This window comes from Lactuca virosa, chromosome 8 (assembly GCF_052849685.1).
Source record: "Lactuca virosa cultivar CGN04683 chromosome 8, Lactuca_virosa_CGN04683_v6, whole genome shotgun sequence".
Lineage (NCBI taxonomy): Eukaryota > Viridiplantae > Streptophyta > Magnoliopsida > Asterales > Asteraceae > Lactuca > Lactuca virosa.
In genome coordinates this window covers 305,592,296-305,607,760 of record NC_136433.1, presented here as the reverse complement: position 1 = coordinate 305,607,760, position 15,465 = coordinate 305,592,296, and the positions used below count along the sequence as shown (strand labels likewise).

Here is a 15,465-nt window from a genome sequence, read left to right as displayed (position 1 = left end):
AAATATAATTATTGTTACTTTATATGCTACATAAAAAATAGAAAACGTTTATATGATCACGTCAATATGAATAATTTATTTAAGAAAAATACATTTTTTTCTATTTGATTTGATATATAATTTTAATATATAATAACACGTTAACGAACAATGTTATAGGCTAATATATGATTAAATGGACTTTATAAAATAGATTTTACTTTTAATTTTTGTCCTATTAGTTTTATTAAATAATATTTTTTACAAAATACAATTAGGTTTTTTTATTAAAAAATAAATTTTTATTTATATTATATTTATTAATTAAAAGTAAATTAATAATCATTACTTAATTATTATTGTAATAATGACATTTGATAAAAAGTGTTAATTATTGAGAAAATAAATGAAAAAAATAGACCTAAATATAAATATAATAGACTGATGTGTCTAAAGTAAGACCCTATCAAAAATGCTCACGACATATTCATGTAATTGATGTTTTTTACTTTATGATTTAAATGTAATGTCCCTTTTTAGTATATGATTTATATGGATGTTTTTTTCTCATTTATGGTCCAAGTTTTGACCGTTAACCCTTGGTGTCGCTTTGATGCTAAAAAAAACAAAACTCCTCCATGGGTCACTATCAAAAAAACAAAACTCCTCCATGGGTCACTTCCCTAGTTCTTTATAAAGTTATTATAATAAAAAAATGTAATACATATTTGTTAAAAACTAATTAATCGAAATGGTATTATTAACAACCACATAAATTGTAAAAACGGGAATATATTTTGAAATATAACTTTTTTATGTAAAAAAATGATATATAGCTAATAATGAATCACTATTTCCTCTATTTTTATTTACATAATTTAAAACTTTATAAGGATTATTTTCATAACATTTTTTATCTTCCACATCAATGTTACATTTATCTGTCTCTCGTCCGACTCCGTCCCTAACCCAATTTTCAACCATGAAATTGAGAATTCATAGATTAAAATTGCTACATTCAAGGAATTCTCTCATTTGATGGCTTGCACTTTGAGCAATAAAATGTGTATATACAATGTACAAGGGGGTCAAAAGAGGGAAAGGATACTCAAGACATGTACCCGAATCAGCTTCCTTTCGGGCAATAATGAGTGGGTGGGGCGATGTTCCTATCGGTACCGGAGGCCCACATTGGACATCCCCATCCCAAGATCATAGTGATCTTATGACCATAGCATAAAAAGTTATTATGATCTTAAATCATGATAACAATAATTATCAATCATTCACTTAAATTTTAGCAACCGTTTGGAATCTTTTTGTTATTAAGATAACAATAATCCGGTTCTATGAAGATCCCATCTATATATGTATATTTCTATTATTATATATGTATTTTCTAGTGTTGCACAATGATACCAAATTGACGGAATTACGTTACAACATTTGCATAATGTGTTTTCAACAGTGAATACGACAAAACATAAAAGTCAAAAAGAAGAAGATAGAAACGTAAATGATGCAAAAACACCACAAAATTGTATTTATACCTGATTGTTATACATAAATAGTTGAACAAAATGATGTGAAAATTATATGTTCATAGGATTTTGTTGTATGTCACGTCTCACAAATCTAATACAAGATCACCTATGAATGCAGAGGTGCACCTTGTCGTTCTTTTGTCCTATGTAAACCATTCTTTTCTACTTAAAAACGTGTATCGATTGTCAGCAATGCTCACGAACGACTACCTCCTCCCGTCACGTAAAAGTGATTGAGATAAAGGAGCTGCACCAAATAAAAGAGAAAAATGGTGTATAGATGAATGTTGTTTAAAGATATGAAAAAGTGACAACAAACTTGAGGATATAGAAGAAAAAAAAAGCGCAAATTTATAAAAGGTTAGGACTTATTGGGAAAAACCATTTTTTCCTACCTTTTCATATTAAGTTCAAACGACATGTAAGAGATCGAGATCGAGAGTGAACATGTAAGAAAAAAGGAGGGCATTCATGTCTTTTTGAACATGTAAGAGATCGAGAGTGAGCCCCTGTCCCACCACCTGATCCTATATTTTGGGTGTGACCAAATATTACAGTTTTTCCATGTGTTTGTGTTCCACCTTTTTTTGGTTGAGCAAATATTGCCCTTTTTATCCTATTAACATTTGTCAGTGTCCTACCTTATTCTGCCATTTTGGATGAGATACAAAGTACTTCAGTTTTTATCTCATTGATAATGATTGCGTCCCACCTTTTTTGGAGAGAGAAACTGTAACCGTTTTTTTCATATCAACATTGGTCTGTGTGCCACCTTTTTAGTTGAGACAAAATAGTGCATTTTTTTTTGTAATAACGACATCACTATGTTTCCACCTTATTCCATCATTTTGGGTGAGACAAAATATTGTGGCTACTGTCCTATAGATATTAGTCTGTATCCAACCTTATACCACCTTTGTGGGTGGAGAAAAATACTATAGTCTTTGTCCATTTGAGATCAATCCATGTCCCACCTCATTCTACCGACAAAATACTATAACATCTCATTCAAAACACAATTGTGTGTTGCATACCAAACAAGAGGATAAAGATCCCATAATTGAAAAGGTAAAAAAGCATATGATATACCTTCAACATTGTTTCGTGGACGTGGACTTGTCAAGGCCGTCCTCTCTGTGAGTTCAGTACAAACAAGGCGAGTCAAGAGTAGACCCGCGATACAGGCACCAATCATCAACATCGCGAATACCGCATCCCACCCTTTTGTAGAAAGAAATCCAGTCAAAAGCGGACCCAAAGCCGCCCCGATAGAACCGGTGCCATCAATAATAGCGGTCACGGTTGCCAAGGCCCGTGAATCGCCTTTCAAAGAACTATGTGTCCCAAGATCGGCGGACACCGCGGTGGTGATCAGGGCATAAGGCCCGTTTATAAACAGACCCGCAATTATCATCAGGATAATGTTCATGGTCTTCGAGATGTTTCCATAAGTTCTATATAGAAGCATTGATGGGATGGCAGCGTACATAAAAGTTGCGGCAGTTGTGGCACGCGCCTTGAGTCTATCAGAAATATATCCGGCTAAAATTCCACCGAAGATTCCCCCGACATCGAATAAAGTCGACAGGTTTCCGGCCGATTTTACTGATAAACGCTCTCCACCGATCTCTGCAACTCAAAGGGTGATTTTAAATAGTTAAAATGAACCCGAAAGAGGTAAATACATAACAAAAAGTTGCAGTTATTTGCAAACTTTGAAAATTGATTATCATCAAAAAATTATAATAATATTTCCATGCAGATTGTACTATGTTTGGTGTGCATCAAGTCACAAGACTGACCTGAACCGATGTCATTGGGAACAAAAATTGCACAAAAAGGTGGAAAAAGTTAGGACATTCAGTGGCTCTTGATCTCTTGTTATTACAAAAGATATAAATGTCACTTCTAACAGTGATAACCAAAAAAACATCCTAAAAAGTCTATTTAACGTTGTCAGATAATCAATTATATAAAGCTAGAGCTATTTAGTAATTTCATATTTATATCAATAATCAGTTTACTGCAACTACAATTGTCTAATTTTTATGACTTTGATTATTTTGACCCTAAATAATGAAATTATCATAAGCATAATCAGTTTATGCACACACAAAAAATTGATTGATGCAGCTTCAAATCATAACAGTCAGTTTAAATATCATCCATACAATCCCTAACAACAAATAGCAATTCCATTCTATTGCCTTTACAAGATCTTTTCACGCCATTTGTGCATTATAGCTTTACAAATTAAACTATACTTCAAATTACATTGGCTACATAGAAAAGTCATATACATTCTAAGAAAATTTGCAAATGACATCTTTTTATAATGGTGTTTCTTTTTAACTAAACCAACATAACACAGTAAGTTGTATGTCTATTTTGTGCAAGGGCTAAATGGAAGAAGTATTGATTTGTTCCTTACAATATCTTACTTCAAAATTGTAGTTTGATAAATCTATTCAATTATAGCAATGTTGGTAAAATACAAATTAAGCAAAATTCACTAATATAATGTCCTAATTAGCTAAAACTGAAAGTATGATGCTATGAATGGGTAGATGTTAGAACTATAATGCCTTGATAAGAAAAATAAATGAAAGTGGGGTGCTACTTTTGTACTTTGCAAAAAAAACATGCTGAAAGTACCGTACCTGTCTGGCTTAGATAGAAAGGCAACCAAAAGAGAAAGGTGTATGCAACAAGTTTTGAGAAGAAAAGGCATAATGAAAACGGAATGACTCCGGGGATGAAACAAGCTCCAACAAAACCAATGCCTCTTCGATTAATAGAATGAATGTGAGGAACATGGGCCTCCTCATCATTGGATGTGCCCTCTTCCCACATCATATTATCATCATGAATCGATCCTCTCGCATTTGGAGAAGAGTCACTTGGATCCAAGAAACCTACATCTTCTGGATAAGCAGCCAAGAACAAATACACCATGACTCCGGCTGCCACGATAAAAGCTGCCGGAAGAATAAAGCACCACCCCCAACCGTAATCAAGAACACTGGCGGCAAGAAGAGAGCCGCTGATATTGCCGACAGATGTATGAGCATTCCAAATCCCCATTATCAATCCCCTCCGCCTTTTACCAAACCAATTACCGATCACTGCCACCACCGATGGCCAACCGGTGGCCTGAAACAATCCGGCAACCATTTGCATCCCCAGAAAATACCAAAAATGATGAACATCCCAAAAGTAACCCATCCCGAATAATGCCACAAAGATTCCACTCCCGATCATCCCAGTTGTCAAGAACAATCGAAGATCCAAAGTATCTCCTAAATGACCAGCAACGTACATCCCTAATGAATAAACCGCTAGAAATGCAACGTCTATTTCCCCTAATTTTGAAGTGCCGTCTTTCCCGTTGAATGGAGCCCATCCATCATCCGAATAAGTATCATTCATTTTGGGGATGAAAAAGTCTCCCATCGGCCATGGCCACGGGGGTACGTTAGTATTGGAGTTGGAGTGATTGCCATGGCGAGGAGGATCCAACACGCTTTTTATAATGCTACTAGGTTTTCTCGATGCATGGTATGAAGTGTATGCAACGAATGTAACAAAGAGGGTGAGATATCTATACGTTTTCAAACTCCAATCTTTTCCCCTAATGCTTCTTATCAACAAAATCCCTACAGGTATCCTTCTCATTCTACCCATATTTAAGCCTAATCCGCAGTCGATCGCCTAATATTATTACTAAAATAATAGACCTTAATCACTTTGTGCATAAAGAAGAAGAGGAAGAACGTTCAAACCAAGTGCACAATTTTCCACGAATGAAATTGGTTGAATATGGAAGGCGGGGAATTCGTGCGTGCGTGAGTGTGTGAGGGGGAGATTGAGAGCTTTTGGCGCAGTTTAAGTGACCGCGAAGTTGGGGGAGGGGCAATTTGACGTGAGGAAGGGCACGTGGCGTGGCGTTTAACTGTGGATTCGGTTTCTCTCTCCCTAATATTTGCCAAATGACCTGTTTTCTTCCTTTCTCACTCGCAATCGAGTGATACAACGCGACGATTGCGGATTCTCTTTTCTAGCCCCAAATTTCTGTTTGTGAAACGTTGTAATTACAAACGGTTTTTTGTATAAATACCTCTACTCCTTTTCCAATTCCATCCGTGACTTTTTGTCTTTTGTTTTTTGGTTTTTTTCCTATTTTGTTTTTTTTTGTTTTTAATTTTGTTTTTAATTTATATTATTATTATTATTATTATTATATTTTAATATTATTATTATTATTGTTATAAATTCCGTACAAAATTTTAACATTCAGACGACATTATAAGTTCGAACGACTATATAAAATCGGTTTTTAAATATTTTTTATATTTTAATATTAATATTATTATTGTTATTATTATTATAAATTTCGAACAACATTTTATAAATCAAACATTATAAATTCGAACGGCTATAAAAAGTCCAAAAGTCAACCGAGTCAACTCAGCTTGAGAATGCATAGCGTCCAGAACGGATGCATAGCGTTCTCGGACGAATGGTGTTCATGAGGAACGCATAGCGTTCTCCAGCTCTTCCCTTTTTCTTCCGTTAAGAGCTTAATCCTTAAGCTCTTTTTCTCTAATTCCAAATCCAACCCTAAACTAACGTCCTTAACCATAGAGTTTCCAACTTTATGGTTTTGCGTGGCCAATAAGTGCCCAAACACAAAAACCCCACCTACTTAATCCATTAAGACCTTGTAACTTATGCATGGAAGGAGGCTATAAATCAAGATCACGTTTTTGTGTTTCTACGTGCTGCAAAACGTCTGAAAGGACATATCATATGGTTTAGAGTAATCCATACTCATAATACCAAGCTTATGGGACCAAAAGAACACAATTCCATGGCTAAACAAGATCTAATCAACTCTTAACCAAGTTTAGAGCTTTTTACCTCCAAATGATGCCAAAAGGTGATGTCATTCTGGATCCAAAGAGTTCCACTTCTCCAAGATGACCTTATCTTCTTTCTCCTTTCTTCAAAATCACCAAAACACACTCAAAGGCTCCCAATTGCTCTCAAAAGGATTAGGGTTTGCAAAGTGGTCGAAATGGGGATGGAGGCTGATGAAAGGAAGGATTCTTGGGACTTAAGGAAGGAGACTTGGGACTTAAGGATTCTTAAATAGGGTCCAAACCCTAAAAATTATGGTTTTAGCTAGAATGAGAACGCATAGCGTCCATCACGGATGCATAGCTTCTCAACGCCATGCGTTCCTAACGGACGCATAACGTTCCTCTTGATCAAGCATTTCTTCAAAATCTACAAGGGACCCATTTTGCCAACATTTCTCATATTAAGGGTATAAGTGAAATACTAGAATTCAAGATGTTACAATCCAATAGCACCAAAAGCAAAAGTGTTTGGGGAGTTGTTAAATTAGAAAACAAATTATTGGCGTGGTAGAGTTAATGATCATTGGTGTTGTATATTTTCTCAGCCATCACAATCGATTTCTTATATGGTGGTGATAATCTGGTAATGGAGAGCAAATCACAAATCACTCTGGCGATAATCACTGCTACATTGCTATCTTCTTCTTCAACCCATAAATCTCAACCCTAACTAGTTCTTCCATAAATCTTAGACGCTTCCTCCCGGACGTAGGCGCTACAACTAGTTCTTCCTTTGATGAACGAGAATGATGCATAGAAGATTACATAAATTGTATCATCCCCTTACCATGTTCATCTTCTTACAGAGAGAGATATCAAGGGATTAAAGGGAAAAAGGTGGCATTGTAGCTTAGATTCGTCGTTTTCTTTATCTATGTGAGGTGTGGTGTACACCACCCAACATAAGTATCAAAGTTCATGGAAATTCCCATTTGGCATTTTAACAAACACATGGTAGGCAAAAAGAAAATTTGTTAAATTTATTTGTTAAGGCTCATTTTAGATGTCTACAAACACAATCAAACTGTATATTGGCTTTAAAATTCGATTGTAGATGGATATTTGAGGTTATTTAACTCTACTATATGTTCCGTGTGCGTGTGTGTTTGGAAACTCACAAAAAATAATTTCCCTAAAAAATCAACCAATTCTTCCATCTTTGTGAAAATCCCAGCCTCCAAGCCTTCCCTTTATCTCTTATTTTCTCTTCGAATTACATGTGGGTAGAAGATGACGCTTAGTGATAACATGAAGATGATGGTTGGATGATGGTAGGTGGAAAGGTGGAGAAGACGATGAATATGGTAGGGGACAGATTCATATATGAAGAAGGACATCATATATGAAGAAGGACAAATACAGTGAGATTAATTTCAATGACTTTAATCACTAAATTATTGAAGAAAATGATTGTTAGACACTTAAATAGAAAGACGTGAGGAATAAAAAGACGATGGAGGGTTGAGGCGGGGTGGGGTAGGGTGGTTGTCCGTTTATTTATTTATTTTTTTAAATAAATTATATAAAAGAAAAATAAAAATAAAATTAAAAAAAAGGCTATAATAGTAATTTCAAATCAAGTTGGTAATAATACCAAACCACAAGGATAAACCGTGCAAGATTTAGAAACCATAGGGGTCATGTACATAAAAAAAATTAACAATAACTAAAAGGGATAATGACTTGAAAGGGTAATGAACTTTCGACTTTGTTCACATTTAGTCACTAAACTTTTTTTCGTTATCTATTTGCCATTGAACTATTGAAACTGTTCACATTTTACCCTTATGACCGGCTGTAGAGGTGTGCTTGAGAGATGTAACATTGAGAGTGTTAGTGTGTGTTAATTATGTAGATTTAGATCTAGATCTTTTTTTGTAAACACATTTCATAATCGAATGCATATCTTAAACACCCAAATCACCGTGTTCTTTAATTCCGCATGTCAAACCAATGGTCATAATTCACATCAATGAGAATGATTCATTTTTTTGTAAAACCAAAATCAGATTGGAAATTTTGATTTTTTATTTTGGAAAATGTCAAACCATTGGTTTTTTATTTCGGTTTCGGTTTTTTGTTTTTTTTTTTAAATATATTTTCAGGGTTTTTTTTTTTTTTTTATTTCATAGATTTATTCGTCAACAAATGTTGCTACAATTTAACAAAAATAAATAATTTGCTAAAACATAATACAAGAGGAAGTTTGTTCACATTTAGTCATTGAACTTTTTAGAGGGAAACGAACTTTCGATTTTGTTCACATTTAGTCACTAAACTTTTTTTCGTTATCTATTTGCCACTAAACTATTGAAACTGTTCACATTTTACCCTTATGACCGGTAACAGCCGGTCATAAGGGTAAAATGTGAACAGTTTCAATAGTTCAATGGCAAATAGATAACGAAAAAAAGTTTAATGACTAAATGTGAACAAAGTCGAAAGTTCGTTACCCTTTTAAGTCATTATCCCTAACTAAAATTTGACCTTTCATAAATCACAAGGACCATTTACGTAAGTCTGTCTAAAAACATTCTAAACCCATATCGCTTCCAACAAACAACGGAAATGATAATTGGTGTCACTTCTTTGACATATAATTTGAAACTTCAACTTGTTGTGTCCTGTAACAATGTAAATAATTTACATTTTCTATACGAAAATTCCATGTGTTTAGCCGCCCCGCATGAGCAGTAAAGGAGCATGCATGGTACCTCTTTTATCATAATTTAATACCCATCTTTGCTAGTTAACTCGTATCTAGATCTGCTATTCATTGGAGATTAATCTTTTAGAAAATAATCATTATAACTCAATATATAATATATATATATATATATATATATATATATATATATATATATATATAGTAGCAGTATACCCGCGCAAAGCGTCGGCAACAAATAATTTTTATAATTTTTTTTAAGGATGTCATATTCCAAAAGCAAAAACACGGCAGATCACAAATATTTACACTCAACTTAGGTAAATTGCAAACTTATACTGATTCACCATTTACCTTTTGTATATTTTGGGTTGTTTGCAAATTTTTTTATGTTTGTTCCAAATATTAAAAATAAATTACAAGAACAATCTCTGTAATTTTACAGAATAGGTCCCTATGCATAATTATATTTACAGGGATTGTGAATATGTTTAAAAAATTATATAAATGCCCCTTTCTAATAACTAATTTATAAAAATGAGGTTTGGTCCTTAAAATAAATTGTGAAAACAATAATTGATAGAAAATGTGCATGTACATATTTTGTTCACAAAAACGGTCCATGTTTTAAAATAATTTGCAAAATGGTCCATGCATAATAAAAAATTTACAGATTGTTGTTTTAGATAAAAAAACAAAATGTTGTAATTTTGAGTTAAAAATACGCTGTTTTATGTTACAAAACACATGTTCTCGTTTCGGGTTAAACATAAAAATATATTGTTGCTTTAGGTTATAAAAATATCTTTGTTTTATCTTAAAAAAATTAAGAGTCCACACTCTATAATATTAATATTATAACTGATACAAAATTCGATACTTATAAAAAAAATTAAATATATTTTTCATTTTCTTGTAATTAATCAAAAGAAATCTTTAAAAATTAAGCCTACGTTTTAAAATCACCCATAGTGCCACTTATTTTCGTTACTCCTTGCAAAATATAGTTTCAACTTTATTACATTTTATTTGAAACTGTTTTTACTTTTATACTCATTTTTACTGTTTTTATTTTTAATAGATTCATTCTTTTATTTGATTACTTGTTACTTTTAAATTTTGTTTGAAAATCATATAAAATATCTAACTAATACAAAATAATAATAATAAAACTAAAAGATATCAATTCGAAAATCAAATCTTTCAACATACTAATCATTCACGATAACTATAGTCTTCTAACATTAAATACATTTAGTGGTTTAAACAAGGGATATATACAGTAAAGTCCCAATATTTTCATCGATTTGACAAGAAAGTCTTAAACTTTATTTTTTTAACAGTAAAGTCCAAATTACCGGCAATTTTTGACACTTTTATCCTTTTTTCCCGGCAATTTTTTTGACAGTAAAGTCCAAATCTAGAATTGTCTTGAAATTTGACGGTTGTCACAGTTAACTAATTAAAACAAACATGCATTATCAATAAAATGAAAAATTAATCGTATTTTAACCTTTCATTTCGATTAATGAAGATGCGACTTCGTTTAGATTTTCTTCTTAAGACATTTACTGATTTTCAAACTTAATTTTCACAGCTAAATAACGAAAAGTTGGGCTCAATGCGATAAAGAAAGAAAAAGAGGGTTTTCGTGAGAGTTTCTAAGTGAGATTTTGATCGAGAAAGAAAATAAGAGTATAGGCGGTTACAGTATCGTAGCCTCTGCAAAACTGATATGATTGTTTGTAAAATTACAATACTAACCCTAAAATGGTTACTAACCGCATTAATTTGAATAGTTAACTATGTATTTACAATTATGTCACCGTCGGGTTTTACAAATAAAGATAATAAAATCAAAGGGCTATACAACTATCTCACAATCTCTAATTTTTTATTAATCTCAAGGGAACCAACATATATATATATATATATATATATATATATATATATATATATATATATATATATATATATATATATATATATATATATAGGATATAGATCCGGTAAGAAAATTTTTTTGGTAGGAAGGTAAGAAGTTTTTTTTCTACATATTTTTTTCGCGAACAAACAAAATGAAACTAGATGATTCATTTGTAAGATGATTCACAAGAAAAAATTCCCAAAAAAATATCTTTATGATTCATTTTTAAGTAAATTAAGAAAAAATTCATTTTTATGACAATTTTAGTGAATAACAACAAAATCATTGTATAAATGAATCATCGAGATGTTTTTTTGAGAATTTTTTCTTGTGAATCATCTTACAAATGAATCATCTAATGATTCATTTTGTTTGTTCGCGAAAAAAATATGTAGAAAAAAAACTTCTTACCTTCCTACCAAAAATTTCCTTCTTATTTGATCTTGACTCTATATATATATATATATATATATATATATATATATATATATATATATATATATATATCATTCATTATTATTTTATTTTGATACTTAATATTGAAATATAATATTTCCATGAAATAAATAATTTTCAATTAATTACAAGAGATATATTTATTTATCAAGAATCAAATTTTTATAAATAATATATATGCATCAAGTTGTTGTTAGTGTGATCTTTTTAATCATATATTATCTAACAATATCATTCTATAATGACTCTTAAGCATAAAAATCTTTCACATAAGATATATTTAATTGGATAATAATATAACTATTTTACATGTTTAATAATTTAAGTATAATAATATGTATTGGACAATTTTAAACCCAATCAAACCATATTGCTACATAATTTCTTCAACCTTAGCCGTTTAGCGACCATGTGAACGTTATCTTTTTTTCTGATTCTTTATGTATTCGACGAAGATCCTCACTTTTCACTTTATCTCGACCGATCATGCAGACTACCTCTTTATGTTTGAGCTCATCCCCTTCGTTTAAATCAAGCCCGAAATGCGCATCAAATGAAGTAGTGTAACTTGTCTTGGACACTTTGGATCTTTCCGAACCACCTTCTTCACTACCATGCTCTTTACTCATTTTGGGGACGCGACTAAAAATTTCCAAACATCGATAAATTTGAATGACCTCCACTTGTTATCAATTTGAATTTTTTTATAAGTTGTCTCGAAAATAGTTTGATTGCTTTTCCATTAACTCAACAAGTTGTTGTGTACGGCGTTGAATTTTGTAATCATTTTGTTCATTTTGTGAAACTTTATTACATTGGTCTTTTGTACGGTCTTCGCCACAACCAATAACCATGTTAAATCGCTCCATAATGTGTCGCTCAAAATGATCTTTTTGTGCATTACTGGTTTTGGGATCCTTCGAAACATCGACCCATGATTATGCTAATTTCATCTCTTCCTCACGTAGTTATTTTCTTAGAGGGCACCTTTACTTTTACTTTTCTAACCAGTGATTTTCATTTTCCTTGTCTTTTGGGTTAGGTGGTTCGGCTTTGATTTCTCAAAGAAATTCGAGTTCAGGTTCGGGTTCGACTACCAGTTCAGGATCAGGTTGGATTTCCAAAAAAAAATTTGACTTATGGTGTTAGGGGTTGGCTTCCCATAATGTATTCGGAGAGAGGGGAAAATTTTGTAACATGGTTAGCCTAAGGGATTGCATGATGTAATATTGTTGTGGTATTTATTGGTAGTAAATTGTTAGGGTTGGGGTCGGGGCGAAGTCTGAGAGGGATCAAGTTGTGGTCGGTAAACTAACGGATCTAGAGGACGAAGATTTTCACGTGCTTGTTTCGACCAGATCATGGGTTGAAATTGGAGGGATGGTTGTTTGGAGTCATTTTTGAAATAGAAGAGTTTAGGTTTTGTATGAATTGAATGTGTTGGTAGTGTGAAATATGTGATATAGAGTATGATATTTATAGTGGTTATTTATATAAAAATAAATAAATAAATAAAAATTCAAAATTCAGAAAAAAAACAGTCAAAAAACGGTCATAAACACTCCAACAGTAAAAAAGACGAGGATGCTACAAGATTCTATCTGACGGTGGCCTTATCGCGATACAATACCCTGGTCGGTAAATTGTACTTTTCTTTCTCTCTCCCACTAAATTAGGTTACAAAACTTTATATAAATAGTATGAGGTATTTTAATTATTTTTACTTCTCTTATACAAACATATCAAAACTGTAGTGTCGATAAACAATGGGATGTTGATTGAAGAATTTACCTTGGCATGAACCTTAGATGATATATAGATAGATACTGTTTTGATAAAAAGTCAACTAAGTGCAGGATAATGCTTTAATCTCAAAGATTACCCTATTTTGCAGCATTAAGTCTAGAAGAAAATATAAATTATGAAAGAAAAAAAATCTAGAGCAAAGAACATAAGCAACCTGCACTCCGGCCGAACCCCATACCCCAATCCCCACATTCACCACCACCCTACCCTAACATCCACACCTAAAATCATGCAATGTAGTCTGCACCAGTTGATTGTGTTTGTTGAGTGTAGAGCAACTATAAATAGTAGAATCGATATCATGCAATGCAAGCTTCAACACAACAACAAACATTCCAAATACCATGTGTAAAGAGGAAAAGTATGCTAGTTAATGTGATCCATTTCTTGAATCGGTGTATCGAATGAGGTAGCAGTGGTCTGCTTTTATACTGGTTTGTAAAGGCAAGAAATCAATTCGGCATTAAGGAATTGATTGTGCCAATAAATGCTATTAATTGCACAATGAATACACCAGTTACCATAATTCAAACCAAGGACCAAAATTGTAAAGTTTAGCAAAAACGAGGGTTGCGCGGGCACGATTTATCTGGAGCTGAATTTGTGTCCGTGTCCGCAGGCCCCGCCCACGCACAAGTTTGGTAAATTTGGACTTCGAAATCCAAAATTTACACCCCCTGCGTGGGGGTAGAAGTTGTAGTAAAACCATAGACACAAGCTTGTAAGCCTATAATACATTCAAGCTTATAAAGTCACTTGAGTTTAGTCTTTCTATCAACGTGGGAATCATTCCCACACCCACTTAACTTCTAACTTTTATTCTCAAATACCCAACTTTGAGTATCGATATCTCATTCACATATACTCCATTTTAGCGATACGATATATCAGTTCTCACAGAGTAGAACACAAACCCACTTAGAGTTAATTATATATACAACATATCTATATATTTATATATGTACAAAGTTAGTAAAAATATAAATATTTATATTGAAATTTCCAACAAAGTAGTCTTGATATGCTTCTACCTTCAATTTTTAAGGATTCTACTTTACCTTATTTTCCTGCAACATAATCTTGCCTTGTGTGAAGACAATTTATCAAAGATTACATATAAACGAAACAGACTTGCATAAAAAAGATGATAGCTACTCAAGATGCATGGTGATGGTACCCAAACCAAACCAAAGAGAAGGGAATTGAAGAACATGGTATACGGATTGCATTGAAATTTTTAACTAGCCTTTTGGAGTTTTATGTCCCATCCCATAACCAAGAATGTTAATTTCTTAATTTTCTCCTCCTAAACTAAACCCTTTATGCATAAATAAATATTATACATCCACATGAGAAAATTCTTTTGTTTGTTTTGGGAGTAGGCTTGAAATGTCCCGGTATTCAACTTTCCCAGATTAAAATAATTACATACTCATTTGGAAATTAAATAATATTGCATAAAAAAAGCTCTACGCATCTAGAATACTTTTATTCATTAATTAAAACCCTTTCTAGCTAGATTCACCATCCTACCAATCCTGAGCAAAGTATGAGACAAGGTATGAGGGTATGATGGAGCCAAATCAGCTGCTCTGGATCAACTTATGAAGATAAGCCAAAAGCAAACCAGATTCAATGTTAATTTATAACAAGTCCAAACCCCTTATTCTTTCGATACCAATTTACAACCTCTTTGCAGTTTATATTTTGGAATAATGGACCAGATGTTGGAACTGATAGTGTTACAATAAAGATGCTCTGGTGGTGATTAGTGGTGTACATTTGATACATGTAAGAGTTGTGCTATAAGTACCCCTCTTAACCATATTTACCCCCTTAAAGTCAATCAAATCCAAATTTTGACATTTGATTTGACATCATTTTTTTTGTCTTTTTTTTTTCCTATTTTGTTTTTTTGTTGTTTTTAATTCTTTTTTAATTCATATTATTATTATTATTATTATTAAATTTTAATATTATTATTATTATTATTATTTATAAATTTCGCACAAAATTTTAACATTCAGACGGCATTATAAATTCGAACAGCTATGTAAAATTGGTTTTTAAATATTTTTTATATTTTAATATTAATATTATTACTGTTATTATTATTATAAATTTCGAACAACATTTTATAAATCGGACATTATAATTTCGAACGAC

General features: G+C 32.2%; 1 protein-coding gene across 1 annotated transcript; it reads right to left on the bottom strand.

Annotated features, from left to right (window-relative positions):
- Positions 1–1,533: 1,533 nt before the first annotated feature.
- On the bottom strand, positions 1,534–5,459 carry LOC145132541 (putative glycerol-3-phosphate transporter 4). Its single transcript, XM_079067353.1, has 3 exons — positions 4,184–5,459; positions 2,613–3,152; positions 1,534–1,770 (listed from the first exon to the last, which is right to left on the bottom strand). The coding sequence occupies exons 1-3, from the start codon at positions 5,205–5,207 to the stop codon at positions 1,730–1,732; spliced, it is 1,605 nt and encodes a 534-aa protein (XP_078923479.1). The 5' UTR covers positions 5,208–5,459; the 3' UTR covers positions 1,534–1,729.
- Between the last annotated feature and the right edge of the window lie 10,006 nt (positions 5,460–15,465).

What these genes read in the sequence shown, in the direction of transcription:
- LOC145132541 (XM_079067353.1), bottom strand. Translation starts at nt 5,207, where the DNA reads ATGGGTAGAATGAGAAGGATACCTGTAGGGATTTTGTTGATAAGAAGC. An exon ending in TTTCTATCTAAGCCAGACAG is followed by an intron (nt 3,153 to 4,183) that starts GTACGGTACTTT and finishes TTTGAGTTGCAG; the next exon opens with AGATCGGTGGAGAGCGTTTA. An exon ending in TCCACGAAACAATGTTGAAG is followed by an intron (nt 1,771 to 2,612) that starts GTATATCATATG and finishes TATTTGGTGCAG; the next exon opens with CTCCTTTATCTCAATCACTT.